Source organism: Sander lucioperca, chromosome 18 (genome assembly GCF_008315115.2).
Source record: "Sander lucioperca isolate FBNREF2018 chromosome 18, SLUC_FBN_1.2, whole genome shotgun sequence".
Lineage (NCBI taxonomy): Eukaryota > Metazoa > Chordata > Actinopteri > Perciformes > Percidae > Sander > Sander lucioperca.
The window spans coordinates 12114497-12132337 of record NC_050190.1 but is presented as its reverse complement, the minus strand read 5'-3'; the positions used below and the strand labels follow the sequence as shown (position 1 = coordinate 12132337).

The 17841-nt window shown below is 41.1% G+C and overlaps 1 protein-coding gene across 5 annotated transcripts in view; it reads right to left on the bottom strand.

Moving 5' to 3' along the window:
• evla (Enah/Vasp-like a) overlaps positions 1-17841 on the bottom strand; it is a 36999-nt gene that overhangs the window by 4695 nt on the left and 14463 nt on the right. For 3 of the 5 annotated variants that reach the window (XM_035994961.1, XM_035994960.1, XM_031279256.2), the window contains exons 2-6: positions 9915-10083; positions 8696-8876; positions 3823-3880; positions 3454-3515; positions 1669-2577 (exon numbers count right to left, since the gene is read on the bottom strand). In XM_035994961.1, the coding sequence (XP_035850854.1) occupies positions 1669-2577; positions 3454-3515; positions 3823-3880; positions 8696-8876; positions 9915-10083 (1379 nt within the window). Of the gene's footprint in view, positions 1-1668; positions 2578-3453; positions 3516-3822; positions 3881-7142; positions 7469-8695; positions 8877-9914; positions 10084-17841 lie in introns of those variants that run through there. The other 2 variants (XM_035994963.1, XM_035994962.1) reach the window with 2 other exon arrangements.

Here is a 17841-nt window from a genome sequence, read left to right as displayed (position 1 = left end):
ATAGTACAGCCAGCTAGTTCCGCATGTTTTCAAACTGCCCATAGGGGGTGGGACATCACTCCCAGAATTTCAAAATAGTGTCAGCCATGTTGAAGCTAAGCTAACAGGCTATTGCTCTGTGGAGAAAGCTGAGTAATTAATTCATACTTTAGTAGGCTAACCACGATGGCGGAAAGTAAATGTAAAATGTTTGTCTGGCAAAGACTTTTTCAGCAGCAACCTTGCAATTATGTGCATTCAAACTACCGCACATGTGTACCACCGGAATACATTGTTACAGATCGGAGAATATGCAGGAAACTTTATTACAGACGGAATACTCCACACACTACGCGAGCTTCGCCTACTAGCAGACCGCTAGCCTGGGAAGGGGACATCGAAAGCGGTGTGCGAGAAAGCAGAAAAATGGAACGAAGGCAGGAGTTCGAGCTAGGTGGAAAGCTAACGCTAGCCGGCCACCTGTCCCATCCATCCTGCTTGCAAATGTCCGCTCATTAGACAACAGACTGGACTACATCCAACTTCAAAGACTGCTGTGTTTTTGTTTTTGTGGAAACATGGCTGAACAACAGTGTACTTGACTCCGCTATCCAGCTACCAGGCCTGCTAGCCTTCCGAGCAGATAGAGATGCTGCTCTGTAGGGTAAGACTCATGGAGGTGGGCTGTGCATATATGTTAACACGGACTGGTGCAGAAATGCGGTGCTTGTATCCAACTACTGCTCACCGCTGGTGGAGTTTGACGACGCAAATCTCAAGAAAGTTCTTATATTCTACCTTCACCTCACGGTGAATAGTAATTGTACTTTATAGTCTATAATGTGTGTGCACTAAATGTAGCCTGTCTCGTATGTCGTTTTTATATAATGTTTTTATAAAATGTCGTTTTTATAAAATGCCGTTTATATATATTTTAAATGTGAAACGTTGTTTCGTTTCACTATATACAGTGTATATGGTTGAAATGACAATAAAACCCTCTTGACTGCACTCTGTAACCGGTAGGCGTGGCTTGGGAGTGGCCTCGTAGGGAAGCAAAGCAAGTGCATTCTGGGAGTTGTTGTCTTTCATCCACATGAGCCAAAAACACATTTTCTGGCTTTTCTCGGTCTAGAAGGCACCAATTTAAAAAAAAAAAAAGAAATTCACATTTCTACTACATAAATGACCCAATTTAAATACATATTCATCTTTCCAACGGTGAAATATCCCTTTAAGTCTGCATAGTCCCTTTCACAGTGTTTGCAACATCGCTTGTGAAAGTGACAGCGGCAGCTAAACAAAACATTAGAAAAATTCATTGCATGGACCATTGAGAAGAACTTTCAGAACAGTCACTGCCTGCAACCATGTGACAATAATGTGACTTTGATGACAAAATAAGGTGCAACAGATCTAATCAGACAACATAATTGAAAACGCCTGTGTGGAGGTGGACTGTGGGTGTGTAGGGGCTTTAAGTGCTGATTTTTGTGTGTGCATATGACACATGCCTTTTTCGTGCTCTGGTGTAGCATTATGGGTAAGGTGCATTCACTAGAGTGAAAATACACTCCCTTACACACACACACACACACACACACACACACACACACACACACACACACACACACACAAAACATCCTACTGCTAAGAGACTACCTTCTCCTCTCTCCTCCTCATACTTACTGCTGCTGACCATGGGGGACTGATGGGGGACGGGGGAGGGGGTCTTCTTGGGCGAGCCCCCGTCAGACATGGCAGTGTAAGAGGGGGGTGAGGAGGAGGAGGTGGGGGGCTGGGCCTGCTGGTGGTACACCTGCTGCTGTTGTTGTTGCAGATGCAGTTGCTGCTGAGGGTGGAAGGTGGATGGGTACTGGGGCTGGTGGCTGGTGGCTGGGCCTGGGGCTGTTTGACCTATCAGAGGAGGCAAGGGGATGGCCTCACAGTACTGTGGGGTGAGTGGCAGATGCTGAGAATGAGGAGAGTAGGAGCCATCTGGCTGGCCATTGGAGTGAGGGTGGGGCTGGTGCTGGGGGTACTGGTGATGGCCCGACACGGCGTTTGGGTCAAGAGGTGGGGGCTTCATCCTAGTGCTTACAGGCGGTAGAGGGTGAGCCAACGGGAGGGTGGGCTGACTCTGCTTCACAGGCATGGCCATCATAACAGGAGGGGAGGCGGAAGGGGGCAACTGGGCATACATGTGCTGCAAATGGGAGGCGGACCAGGTGCCGTGTTTAGGGGGGAGCATGATGTCTTGTTGCTGCTGTTGTTGTTGAAGGTGTAGGTGGCGGGCTGCTGTGGGAGGAGACAGGGGGATCTGACGGACCTGTCGGCCCTGGGTGGTCACTCCTGCCTGGACTGGGGAAAAGGCTGAGGCGAGTGAGGTGGAGAGCTGGGAGGAGAGCTGGGCCCTGTCCCTAGCAGCCCCCACCTCTTTCTCCTGAGAGGGAGAGGAGGTGGCGGAGGAGGGAGGAGAGGAGGAGGCCACGCGGGCGTAGGAGGGTGGCAGTGTGCTAGCTCTGTACTGTCTGTACTCAGGAGGAGTGTCTGGGTGGGTGGGAGGGGTGGACACTTTATATTGGAGAGTGGAAACGACTGTGACGGGCAGAGAGAGAAAGACAGAGAGGAGAGATAGTAGGAGGAGATGCAGACGAAGAGGAGGACGGAGGAGGGCAACAAACAAAGGAAAACAGAAAAGAGAAAAACGTGAGAAGAATGAAAAGCAACCAACTGAGCAACCAAGCAAGTAAAGATGAGAAAATCAGGAGCAATCCAAAAAACGCAAGCCAATAGCAAATAAGAAAGAATCAAAATATCATAAAAAGAACAAGCAGCAGAATGCAACATGACTGAGCCATGGTCAGAAAGCATATGGCATTTCCCCCCCCCCCCAACAGTAGCTGGAAGAAAGAGATGGCAGTAGAGCATGTTGCAGGGACAGGGGGGTAACTGATATCGCCACTGACAGCAGGAACAAAGGAGGATGTTTAAGTCTGAATGTGTATTTAAGGGGCAGACTTGAACATTTATATGTGTGCATGGATAAAAAAGCATAAGGGCATACAGACCGGGGAGTAGTGGTGGAAACTAAGGCGGGGACCACCAACACAAAGCACATTGGGAAAGCCAGTTTACCTCTAGGAACCTATTTTATCAGGATCTGGAATCTCTGGTATTTAGTATTGATAAATCCACCTGTTTGCTTTGGGAAAGAAAAGTGTGCTAAGCCTGACTAAACACTGATAATTACTCTCGTTAAAAAAAAACATAAAGCAGAGCAAATATCAATTTGCTCCTCAGCAAGGATGTTTGTTGACAGCTGGAGGTTCTTTTTGTTGACAGTTTTTTCTAAAAAGCTTGTGTAGCTAGGAGAATACGATATGCAGCCTTCAATTAATTTCAGTCTCCAGAGCAGCTTTGTGTGTGTGTGTGTGTTTATATAGCCGGGTGTGGGTGTTTGTTTAACCTTACCTGATCCTGACGTTCGTCGCTCCCTCTCCTTGTGCGCCTGCATCTGATGTTGCTCCATCATCCTATGAAGTGGAAGTATGTCACTGCTCTATAAACTGTTATTTCCAATCAATCTGTTTCAATAGATTAAGCCTGATTTGTAGTTGTGTGTAGTCACTGTCCTTAAATTAAGATCTTAAAAGGGTTTTCTAGGGATCATAGTTCCACAGAATTAGACGCAAAGAGGACTATGACGCTTTGTTTTGTGTTTCCATCTAAAACGTCTTCTTCCATATGCTCAGAATTGTAATATTATATGTATAAATATTTGCTTTTCTGTGCAAAGACAGCTTCATTTATGCTCTTGTATACAGCGGTTAGAAACCTTACCTCCTCTGTGCCTCGCTTTCCTCTGAGGAAGGCCCATTTTGGCGCTGGACGATTGGACCTGAAAGACACAAAAGGGGAGAAAAAAAAAAACCCACATTAAAGCAAAAAGCCGTCAAGCCACACATCAGCCATCATCGGTATTCCTAATTAAGTTAGGCTTCTTGTCCACAGCTCTCCGTTATGTGCAAACTTTCTTTACTTTTAAAGAATTTTAGTGCTGAAACTATTCTGTTAATTGACAGAAGATGTATTCATAACAATTTAGATAATCATTAATATTTAGGTAATTTATTGAGCAAAAACAGCAAATGTAGGCTGGTTCAAGCTCCCCAGGTACTTTGTCTCTGTTTATATCATGAATATGTTCTGTGTTCTGATATTTTATATACTAAATGATTGATTGATTAATTAATTAATAAAAAAATTCAAAGTTGCAATTCCAAGTTCTAAAAGCATTCCCCCTCAGCACTGAATATTTACTACAGTAGACAACATCAGAAGCCAGTGTACTGTATACTACAGAAAGAGAAACTAAAGTCTGTGTATGACATAAATATCGTGCTGATCTTTGATGGTTGGCAAGTTAATGCTATAAATTGATAAAGTTTCGATGGTGCGTGATAACACCCAGCCGAGACCTGGTTCCCTCACACCTCAACCTTCTTTCCCTTTAAACTTTCTTCCCTCCTTCTCTTCATTTCTTCTCTTTTTTTCCTCTGTCTAAACTTTTTGTATTTACTCTTTCCCCCTTCCCCCTGGCTTCTTTCTGGTCTTTCTTTCTCTTCTCCCTATTATGCAACTTTTGTTTGTTACATACAGTATTTCACAGCATGAAAGTGCATTGGTAGCTTTGTTTTTTCACTCCACATTTTGTTTCTATTTTTCTCTATTATAGTCACTCTGTCCTATCCTGTTGAAATGTGTAGTTGTCCTGTGCCTCTCTTTCTGGGTTGTTTTCATCAAAGGATTCCGAACAGATCTAAACACGTATGTGTAACATCTTTCAGACTTTGTATATAATATGTGTGAGATCACTCAGGTAATTATGAGATGCATTTCCATCTGTAAGCCCTCAAAATTACAATAATTTTATATAAAATAATCCTAGTAGCGAGAGCAAGAAGAGAAGCTGTGTTTGCTGAATAAACAGACCACAGCAGGCCTCATGTGAGAAACTGTGACTTTGCCCCGGAGAGCTAACAAGCTGTTCATAATGTAATTTGCTCAATATGTTGCCAGCCACAGGAATTTCAACTGTAAACCACAGCAGGAAAGAGTCTAAGAGAGTGGAATAAACAAAAATATCACAGAGAAATATCATGCACATATGAAACCAAACATATAGGGAACAAAAACACATGGGATTGCCTAGCAAAAAAAATGGGTTAACAAAAGATAACTTATCAGCTTTTAGGTCACTATGCCAACATTGTTTAAAGACAGTACCATCTTATCAGCTGCATGACCATATCAGTTTATCACTTTGCTTGTTGACCCAACCCCCCCCCCCCCCAATCGGGCTATTAATGGGGAGCATCAGGGAGAGCACTTATCACATATCACCAGAATACCAGTCATTAAACTTCAACACCGTCCGTGACATCAAGAACACCCACAAGTGATATTTCCGTTCGCTGTGTCTGGAGCATGGGGGTGGTGGGCGGGGTGACGGGGGCAGTCAATATGAGGCAAAGCTGGTGCTTCGAACTGCAGTTTGAAAACCACAATGTGGAACACAGCGAGGGTTTAAATGGAATTGTTGGACCCTTTTTGTACCAAATGTAATGTACACTTTTCATTTGACTCTTGTATTTTTGGATTAATTGTAATTTTGCATCAAAGGTCTCCTTTTGGCTGTCAGATAGAGCACTACAAGAGCTTTCCATTCATGTATTATAAAGGTTTTGGGCTAAAATGTGACCTCCGACCTTTTAAATTTATTATCTTTACTATCAAACTTCAATCAATAAGATCAATCAATCAACCAACCAGACTTTATTTAATGGCACTTTTTAATGCAGGTTAGTGCGATTAAAGGTGCTTTACAGGCAACTGACAAGCTAATAACAAGACAGTAGAAAATATTGTCCTCAGGCAGTAACAAACTAAATGTGCTAAATGCAGGTATCACTTGCTGATAACTACCTCCATTCATTCTGCCACAGCTGAACTGGTTAGTGGTTTTCTTTTGTTGTGCTACTATAACAAGAAGCACAGAAAAAAAGAAGTGACGCCTGGAAGATGTCTTGTTTCCCTCACTCCTTGACACTCCCTTGAACTCTGCTCGTTAGCTCATGGTAATTATGTGCTCTGCTGGCAAAGCTGCACATTAAATTCAGCAAATATTCAGATGGTTAAAAAGCAAAGAAACTCCTCTCTGCAACAAGACGGTACACTGAATTATTAATGGTTTGCTTGATCAGTCTTAGTTACGCAATTTTAGAATAGCAATCCTGATCTTGAATGAACTTTCAGACCACAATTAAAGCTACAAGGGAGTTGATAGAAGTGCTCTCTGGCACCTTGCTGCAGGCAAGCAGGCCTTGTAAATACAGGCCTTTTGTTTAGGTATCAGCATGACATTGTTTTTGCACCCACAGCAATATTTGTTGCAGAAACAGAAACCTCCAAGAAATGATTCAAGAACAGAAATACAAATACAGCGAAAACATTATGTGTTGCATGCACCTGCCGACTCTCTGGTCCATCCGTCAACAACAGTCTGTTTTTCTGTAGGTGAGACTTCAGGGATGTACTCAATTAACTCTTCACAACCTTTGTGCTGATATAGATGTGAAGGAGATAATGATCACCCCGTGTTGTGCCATCCTGCATGTGTATCCATGCATATGTGTGTTTCTATTGCTGACGTGGTGTATGGTATATGGCACTGGCTGTTGCTATGGGGCAGGAAGAACAGGAAGCCCATAGGAAGATAGGGCCTGATCAGACTTGCATTTTAAAAGCATTTTATGGGAGCTCAGGAGACAAGTGTATGTGTGTGTGAGTTATCTTAATGTGATCAAAGAAAATTCAATTATTCGTTGTCAGATAAATGTAGAGTAGTAAAAAGTATACTATTTTTAGCTGAGATGAAGTAAGTAGCATACAATGGAAATACCCAAGGAAAATACATGTGCTTCAAAATTGCACTTAAGTAAATGTACTTAGCTACTTTACACCACTGTAAGCTACACAATGTACACACAAACAAACAAAAATCTCTTCTTCATGGTGAGAAAATAGCTGATGCTCAACTTCTGTTACCATGGAAAACATGCATGGCTCGAGGACATATTTCTCTACAGCACGATACTTACGGAGGATGATGACGGCTGAAGAAAACCTTCTGAGGACACCAGGTGAAATCTCTGGAGTCAACATGATTTTTCCACAGCCTACTCAGTACTATACGATACCTTCTATGTAACTATGCTACTTTTTTCAGCAAGAAACTTAAGTCAATAATTTTGCCCTGCATGATGAGGCCTATAATCCCACATCCAAATGCACCCAAAAAAATAGGAGGGCTACCATGTGAGCACGGTGGGGTACGACATTGAGGCTCCATATGGGATATTTTAGCCACCAATAGGAGAGTCACAAGGATGGGATGGTATGACACTGCAGTTAAACACAGATATTCTCTCTCAACATCTTCACACACACACACACACACACACACACACACACACACACACACACACACACACACACACACACACTATAAGTAGCCTAGCTCGTAACCAGAGCTAGTCAGACGCTATTTAGTAAACCAAGAGTAGGCGTGAGTCTGGCTTCAAATACAGTTCAGGGTTCCAACAGAATTTATTTACTGTCCATGTATAAAAGCCCTAAACAACTACAAATCTGCTAATTTAACTATATGTCTCTAATTATGCTGCATCTTGTACTTATGTTTCATTTTGAAAATCACTGAAAATAAATGCTTTGCAATGAAAATGAAAAAAAACTATGTATCTTTAAATGAGGACAAATTTGTGTCAGCAACCAACCAGCCCCTGATATTGTTGTTATTGTTTGGTTGAGTCTGCACAGGGTAGTTGCAGTACATGGTAATAACCAGCAGAGGGTAGTACAGCTTAGTTAAGTAGTTATACTTCATAGGGTTTGAACATTGCAGTGTATTGATTGAACATGGACACACACACACACACACACACACACATACATACACATATATTATATATATATATATATATATATATATATATATATATATATAATATAATATAATATAATATAATATAATATATATATATATATATATATATATATATATATATAATATATATATATATATATATATATATATACATATACACATATATCAATAATTAAGATTATTGTGCCATTTTAAAGGTATTTAAATGTATTGCTAAAATATTGTCTTCTCAACATGCTGTCTGTATACAATGCACATCCTGTTTAAAAGGGAAGGGTTTGATGAGAAAGTAGTCTACATAGTCAAAACAAACTGAAAACATTCAAAAGTATGTGGATTATTTCATTGTGGTCACCTGACATTCTTTAGAGAGCAAAAATAGATTTAAACTGTTCACAGATGACGGTTTAAGTCAGCCGGTCGTAATTTGAACCAAAACGTTCCATTAGCAGGTTTCCAACAACAGTTTAGGATTCAAAAACTTCAATCTCTCACTGCTCTACTGAGATGAGACGTTTTATTTGAAAATTTCTCGGAAAGACCTCACTGCCTGCCAGGAAGTCAAATACGAATGTGGACCTCATAATAAAAAAAGTAACTGTATAATGGGATATATTAAATAGTGGTCAAAAGTGTGCATTAAAATACCAAAACGATTCATTTAAACCATATATCATGACTCCTTACCTCCATTGTCAGGTGAGCTGAGGATGTTGAGGGCGAACAGCATGGCGTTGGAGAAGGTGGTGGCCTCCTCCTTACTGGCAAAATTCAGCCCATAAACCTGGCGGGCGTCACGCCACTGATGGAAGGTCGGGGTCGCCTGATTGTATTTCAGGCCCTTCACTATGGAGTAGTTGATCACAACCTTCAAAAGGGGAAGGAAAATTAAGCTGTGAATTTAAATGTAAATTTGATAATGTGCAACTGGCTGGTCACTCATAAGGGAAGACATGTTGTTGACAACTGTTGAGTAGGTATTTCACTCAATGTACTTCAACAGTTGGTGTTGACGGAGTGGAAGTAGATTCTTACCAATAGTCTCCCACACATTTTGCCAGCTGTTTGGAGATTTATTACCAGTGTCCCCTTTGCTCCACTCCACTCTATGACTGTCTAACCTTGAAGGTACCAAATGTACCTCAAATGCATCCTCAAATGTTTAATGAGGATACTGTACTACTGTTCAAAACAATATTGTGTATCCATTTTTACAATTACATTTAAAAAAAACGGCAGAATTAATAAAATGTGAAAGCAGATACAGGAGGTTGTCTTTTGCAGCAATTGCCAACTTGTTTTAATAATTTGTTTGGGCATTTTAGACCTTCATTACATAGGACAGGAAAGGGGGAGAGACCGGGGGAATGACATGCAGCAAAGGGTCGCAGGTGGTTATAGAACCCGCAGCCACCGCGGCAAGGACTAAGCCTCTGTACATGGGGCCCACGTGAGCTCCCCAGGCACCCCAGAGAAACAAAACTTTTGAAGAAACAAATTTCTGCACTGACAAATTCCTAAAAAGGCATGAATTGTAATACAACCTCAAAAGATGTATTTTGAATAAGGGCACATTGGTTAATGTTTCTCAAATGAAAAAACTTGTGAAAACTCTCACACTTTTTGCTATTGCTAATTATGCATTTATGTCATATCAGAGTTATCGTGATTACGAGTTTTCAACTTCCAGGTAGTAAATACGAACAATCTTTCTGAAAGATCCGTATATATCTAACTTGGCACTTGCTAATATGGAAGTGCCTGAAAACAACAAATACGGACGCCTTACACCAGCCATTGTTTAATGTAATTAAACCTAAATTTAATGGAGCTCCAAAGTCAATGAATCAGAAATGTCTTCTCATCACCAGGAGTGTGATGCTGATTATTTTTCTGTGTCTCTCACCTGCTGGTCCTGCAGTTTGACGCCCACCACTCTGAAGGTGTTGTTGGCAGTGTTGTGGTAGATGTTGATGCGGCTGAAGCCCTGCTGCCCAGGCTTGATGGGCACCCACTTCTTACTGGCATCATCGTAGACCATAACTGAGGCCCGCGCCTGGCAGATACTCTGTTCACTGATGGAAGAGAGAGAGGACATAAGAAGAGTCCAGTTAATTATTGGAACATTGTTCTGTTGACTGTGGAGAGACATACAGAGATCCAGTTAATTTATTTCCCCATAGACGGTTCTTTTGACGGTCTCTCAAAAAAAGCTGAAACTTGTTATTTGGATTCTTTGTCCAATTTCTAAAATAAGTTGAAGCAATGAAAGAACAGAAAACAACTGGAATGTGGGCAGGATTCAGTTCTCAATATTCAGTAGTAGAAAATATTAGATTATAGAGATGCTTCACTGCACTGTTAATTCTCATACTGTTACAGTTGACCTGAATAGCGTAAATATGATGGTGGTCAAGTGAAACCAATGAAACAGAGTTACTGTAATCATCTGGTTAGCTGAGGGGTCACTGGGGAGCCACACCTTTCTGCAGTTACCACATTGGAAATAACACACTGCCACTGTACATATCTGACAGTTTGTGTGTGCTGAGGGGAGGGTGGGTTGCCATTTTTAAAAGCTATACACAAAACCTCAACCTAAAACCAAACCCTGGAAAATTCCCCTTTCCCTCCTGGCCTTTACTGTGTTGTGGCAGTGGTGGCACCATTACAGAACGTGAAGAAATGTTAAGAGGCATCACTTGGTGTGCGTGATGTGTCGGGTAATAACACAGTGTGTTAAAAACGCGTGTGTTTGATCAGCAAGGGTATCGCCAGCTGGAGAATCATTTGGTAAAAAGCAAATGAAAAGTTGCACAGAAGCACTCAGCTTGAGGACGCATCAAATAATCATGTTCACAAACACAGAGCTGAAAGCGAATTCATTCACTAAAAAGACACGTGGCCATTGACTTATGTGGCTTAGACAAATCACAAATCACATGACAAAAATCACCCCTTTCAAGAGATACAGCATGAGTTTATAAAATAAAGAGCCATGTGTGTTATGTGTGACTTCTGTGACCTTATAGCACCATAAGTGCCTGAAGGTGGAAACACAACAGCAGGTGGAGAGGTGATGTGGACCAGTAGAGGTGAGGAAAACTCACAGAGCCTGTGTCTAAGTGACTAAACGCTTCTCTAGTTTTCACTTTCAACACCTCAGGGACCGACTCTCCGGCAGTCTCAGATTCACATTAGCGGTCTGAAGGTGTGAGGGCCAAGAAAAGCAAGCTAAAGAACATTGTTGATGTGCTCACTGACTGTCAAGGTATTCCAGAGCCTTAATCTCTGCAATAGTTTATACAAAATGACATGACAAAATTTGGTCACTGCAGAAGCAAAATGAAATGCTATCAGGTGGGAAAAGTATATATAAGTGTGGAACTTCACAAAATTTACCAGGGCTGCAAATTACTTTCATTATCTGTAGATTATTTTCTTGATTCACCAATGAATCGTTTGATCTATGAAATGCCAGAAAGTAGAGAAAAACACCCATCACATTTCTTAATTTATCCAGCGACCAACACTTGAAAAACCCAAGATATTTAATTTACTACATATATCTAATGTGCATATAGCCAATGTAATAGCTTTATTTTCCTTCGATTGATAAATTCATTAATTGACTAATTGTTGCAGCTTTAAAATTTACAATTTCATGTAACCTTTTACAGTTTTCTAGTTATTTGATATATTTTCAATAAGGCAAAAGGTATGGAGTGCACAAGACTGTGCCTTGCAGTCACATCTTAAAACCATTGTTACATCGAATTTGACTAAACAAAAACATTTGAGACTTTGGAATGATACACTGGAGATATGCCTGACCCCGTTAGAGAGGTTTCTCAGCAGCACAACACTGTATAAGTTATGAGGGGATGAAAAAAAGCCAGAAATGGTGACAAGAACCAAAAGTATGATTAATTGTTCTATTACCTTGACTACTGAATAGAGAGCCAAAAGTGAATGGGATTATACCGTGTAATGTTCTACCCCAAGCAATTTAGTACATTACATTAACAATAAAAATGGTATAAATAATAAAATGAGGAAGCAGATACATAAGGTTGTTTTTTGCAGCAATTATCAGGGGCTGGGACTTGTTTCCAAGGCCCAGAGGACGGGAGTTACATTCAAATGTCAACATGTGACCCCCCCCCCCGCTCCTCTGACGTTTCCTTCGAGCTGCCGCTCTGCAGGAGGAAGACACCGTGACACCCCCCCCCACGGACTGCTCTAACACATGGTTGCAATCACCTGCTCTCCAGTTCCCTTGCGGTCATCCGGATGGCTTCAAATAACTCTGAAGTGATGACATAGCGGCGTTTCTATTGGCTTTACTCAAACCCTGCATACCTGATATATTTACTCTTGCAAAATAATAAAGTGTATTTTTTATGAATTCCACTAAAATGTACAGTAAGTAAGTAATTCAGGATAAAACACGTTACATGCTCTCAGTTTGCAACAGTTCAAAGGCTCGATATCAACATGCTTTCATTTCCATTTTTTCCTTTTATCTAAAATTCTTTTCATCATAACAATCTTAGAGTTAAATAATCTGTTTGATGATTGACATAAAGATGTTCATTTCCATGCAGCAATATCAGAAAGTCTGAGAATAAACTGCATAGCAAACGTCATGTCATTCCTCAGGGAGAAGCCTTTAAAGCTCACTTGACAGATGGAACAACTCCCACGATTAAAACCACCCTCCCTCTGTCAAACATCCATCATTCCCCACTGCACAACTGTTGTCGAGTTAACCAGCAGCATTCTCTTATCAAAGCTATCACAACACAATTTATTCATGACAATGACTCAAGCATAGAGACATTTTGTAGACTGTTAAATGTAGTAAGTCAGTAAGACAACAGTGAGACTAGATGTAGATGCTGATGGTTATACAATACATATCCTCCATTCAGGTCAAACAGGAACTTCAAAATCAAACAGGAAACATTTGTCTTTTACACAAGCCGATATAAACACAAAGTTCCTCAAATACATTCAAATATAGCACAGAATCTGATATCAACAATTCACTCCGGATAAAATCAAAAATCCTGTTTGACGGCCCTGACACAGATATTGATCCTTAACCTCATGCAAATGTCATCCTATATATCAAGATTAAGAAAAACAAGTAAACCAAATAATCATTATCACTGATAAGCGGGGCTGTAGGATATAGCAATCTAAAAGGTTCACTGCCTCGACATTTAAGGAGAACCTTCCATTCTGAATGCAAAACCATATGCAATAACTACAGACATCATGTTTCCTACATCTCTAAATAAGTTTAACAGACTCTCTAATCACATAAGTGACACTTCTCTCCACTTCAGAGACCCGACGGACCACCAGAGGCTCACTGGGAAAAGACAGGGAGGGGAGGAGGGAGGTGGCTGCCTCTATGTGTTGGATCTTCTTACAAAAACAGGCCCTATTTCTGGATCAGTTTGGGCCAGAGGGATGGAGTGCATCCAGCTTGAAGCTGAGGGTTTTTAGTTCTCTGCAAGCAGTCAGAAATAAAGCGGGCGTCTCGTCTATTTCTCCTTTGCATACAGTATGTTTCTCAATCAACACATCATGGGATGTAGAGTGGGGTGTATATGGCTGAGATAATTGCTCTCCATTAGTTCCTTTGGTTGCATTAACTAAAGCGCTAAACTAGATCTTCACAGAGCAGCTCCGCTAATTTCTCACCACTTCTGACAGTGTGCTAAATGTTTCTGTGCGTCGAGTTACTGAGGGTGGCGGACTCTCTCTAGGTCACACGACAAATAGGAGACAAAGCACAATAGGGCACATGATAGCTGCTTAATATCACAGCTGCTTCGACCGACTAAAGGAAAAAGAAAATCCATATCAAGGCCCATTTAGCTCAAACGCTTGAAACTTGATGGATTTTCAGGCGTCAAAAGGGTGATTGAGTAGAGAGAAGACAGAGATAGGAGAGCAGAAGGGATCGCAGGCAATAATCTGAAAAAGGTCAGCTCTTGCTGAAAATCACAATCAGTGACATTAAAATAACGTGATGAATCGAACTGATGTTTAGAGCAGGAATGTACACAACAGGAAGAACTGAAGGCCAACTTAAAAAGGACAACAAAACGTGTTTAGAATATATGAATTACAAAGAAGACAGTGATAAACTTGAAGGGGCTGCATCGAAATGCTGAAAAAAAGTGGGCTGGGATTGCCTCCACATGGCTTTCACAGACCATTCCCCAATTCGTGAAATACCAACGTTTTGTCAAGGCCACATGCACTTACTAAAGGTTCATCACTAGATGTGACCCCTACATATATGTAGTCATGTGAACTACTATAAAAAATATTGATTAAGTTGTTTCACTCAGGTGTAGAGAGCTTGGATGAACTACAGCTGATCATTTCTCTCTTCAGGCCGCTCCAATCCTCTGAAGGTTTAGGCCTGCTGGTATTTTCCCTCTTGTGTATTCTATAGACTACATCTTTAAAAATGCATTAGCACTTCTCCACCACCAGCTCATGAATAAAAAAAGAAATACTGTATGTTTCTTACACCACACTGACAGGCTAATGAGAGCACAAATATAAAAAAAAAAGCTATTAGCTGACAATATATTTGTATTGTACTGAAGAAAACACATGTATTCTAAAATTAAAGTACTAGTCTAGTTCTGAAAAAATATCCTCTTGACCTGATTTGGCCAACAGCTCCTGTCTGAGCATTCCACCTTAGTTTTGCTGGACTAAGCATATTTCTCAGCTGAATAATTGTCACCTCAAAAGGAGAGGGTTGAGAAGAAAAAACGAGAATAGAAAGAGAAAGAGATGAAAAGATAGAAAAATAAGAGCAGAGGATATGAAGGCTTCTGCCACACTGAGCGCTTCCCCATGTCAAATAAGCCTCATAGGCGAGTGGTGAAAAGGAGGCCACATTCCCAGGCTTTTGAATTAAGCAAAGCACTTCCATGCACACATGGTAAGACATATGTGCCCTCACTCACCCCCGCTCCTTCACACAAATCCTACACACACACACACACACACACACACACACACACACACACACACACACACACACACACACACAGTGTCACGGCTGTGTGTTTTCAGTCCATTAGCAGACATCTCGGTGCTGGAAGAAATGATGCCTGATATATATACATATTTACATATTTAGGAACAGTAATTTCATGGTTCTGTGAGATTTGTCAGCTTCATGATTAGATCACTGGACGTATTTAGGCTGGGGAAGCAGGTCCTCGACATACTGAGAGAGTGGGTTGGGGATGTTGGGGTGTATGTGGCGTTTTCTCTGGGTATAGCACCCGAGGGCAGAGCTGCTGTTATCATGGCAATTAGCTTTTGTTGCTGGGGTAATTGTTTCATCCTGCTGGCTCACAGTGGAAGGCACCCGAACAGACCCGAACAAATGATGAGTCATTCAACACGTCCCTGCACGGCCAGCTCATGACAGCAGTTTAGATTTGTCGGGCCTTTGTTAACGTGATGAAAACTAAACGTTAAAAACACTACCAACGGCTACCAAAGCTGTAGAGAAGTGTGCCGTCAGCAAACGTCTATACGTGTTGAACCACCAACACCAACCACCGCTTTCCTGAGTTCCTTTGGCACTGGATCAGAATAGGAAAATGTAAAAAAATCCTCCCAAAACCAAAACAGAAACAAACATTTTTGCTTTAAAGAATATACCAATAGAGGCATCCCTTGTATATAAGTCTTGTTAAATATCAGGGGAATCAGGGAGTCCTGGCACACACCCTGTAAACCGCCTTCTTCATCGCCTCCTTTGTGCCAGTCTTTCATGTCTCAACTAGCTAATACAACTAAAACTGGTGCTAAAATAATGAGGAGACATTGTAAGTTTGATGAACGCAAAGAGAAAAATCTAATTAATTTCCCAACTGTCAGATGTACAGACAAAGCAAAGAATTACCCCTGATTATTTGCCGCATCATAGAGGTGCAGCAGTCGATCTGCACAGCTGGTGACAACTTCACATATCCAATTAATCAATTAATTTCATGCCTATTAAGTCGCTTAAAAAATCATAATGTCCTGTAAACCAGCTGAGAGAGACGGAAGCATCCAGAGAGGCTTCCTGTGCAGCAGGAGTGATAATTACACTGTTTTATGCATCCCTGGTCGGTACTGTAGATAATAGAGACATGCAGTCAGTGTCAGGGAGGATTTATGTAACTCAATCTGAGGTTTGATAAACAAACAATGGCAAACCGTGTTTATCTCAGCAGAGCAATATGCTACCATATCTGAAATCTGTCTGTCTGTCTGTAGAGGAGGGAGACTACAAACAGTATATAATAGGCATGTTCTAAGTTATCCGTCCAGTTTGGGTTCATCCTGGACACAAGGGGAGATGTAAACAGGTCCAATAACCTTGCAGACTACTGTGAAACGAAAAGGGCAAACAGAGACTCAAGTTGTACCTCAACTGAAAGCCTCAGCTTGCCGAGACTGAGGCTTCTATGATGTTCTCCTGCCTATCTTTAAAAAAAAAAAAAAAAAACAGGAACAGAAATACATAATTATCCACCCACAAACAGTATATTATGGTACCCATACTGTACGTACACCCAAAATAACTGATATTTTTTAGTAAAGGGCCAGCTTAGGGCAATATGACACACACACACACACACACACACACACACACACACACACACACACACACAGATTGATTGCTGTGTATGGATTTGGTTAGTTATCTGTTATTATTCCGTCACCATGAGGATTATAGCCTCCAGGGTTCACCGGGCTTTTTGGGGCAAAGCTGTCACCTGTGTATAGTATAGGTGGGGTGTGTACATTTACCGTATGGATGCCTGTGTGTGTGTGTGTGTGGGTGTGTGGGTGCTGGGGTCCAGCTAACTGAGGGAAGAGGTCTGTCTGACTGCCTGGATTAGAGACAGAGCCTGGCAGGCTGATCATTACCTCACTGCAGTCTTAAATCTAAATTAACCAAGACTTAACTCTAGTACAAGACCTCTAATCTGCTCCATGGGGAAAGTACTGTTCACAGGCACACGGAGGGAAGGAAGCCTGCGGGAACTAAAAACAGCACAAGCCAACTTTATTGCTGAGAAACAGTGTGAGGCCGGGTCATTTGTAAGTGAGCAAACTAAGCACAGTTGGCTTGTTTGAAAGAAACAGTGAGAAATGTGATAGATGCCAGATTTCAAGGGTTTCAGTAATGAGATGTAAACATGCTAATAAACGACGGTATATGGAACACAATAATTAAAACTAAAGAAGAGTCACATACAGGCATATAGAGTTATTATTAAAGTCCCGCTACCCCTGCCATTTTGCCAAGCATGTAAAACTAAATTCTTAACATTTACTCAGTTTCATTGTTTTTTGTTTTGTTTGATTGTGTGGTCGATCCACCACTTTGGTCCAGACTGAAATATGTAAACAACTATAAGACGGACTGCCATGAAATTTAGTACAGACATCAGTGTTCCCCTCAGGATGAATTGTAATTACTCTGGTGATCCTTACAGTTTTCTCTAGTGCTATCATCAGGTAAAAATTCCCATCAGCCTATGCTGTTCTTTGCTAAAAAGCAGATATTAGTGAGCTAACATGCTAAAGATGGTAAACATGGTAAACATTATACCTGCTAATCATCATCATGTTAGCATTGTGAGAATGTTGCCAAGCCTTTATGCTAAGCTAAGCTAACTGGCTGCTGGTTTCTGCTACATATTTACGGTACAGATATGAGAGTGATATGGATTGTCATCTAACTCTCAAAAAAGCGAATAAGCACATTTACCAAAATGGCAAAC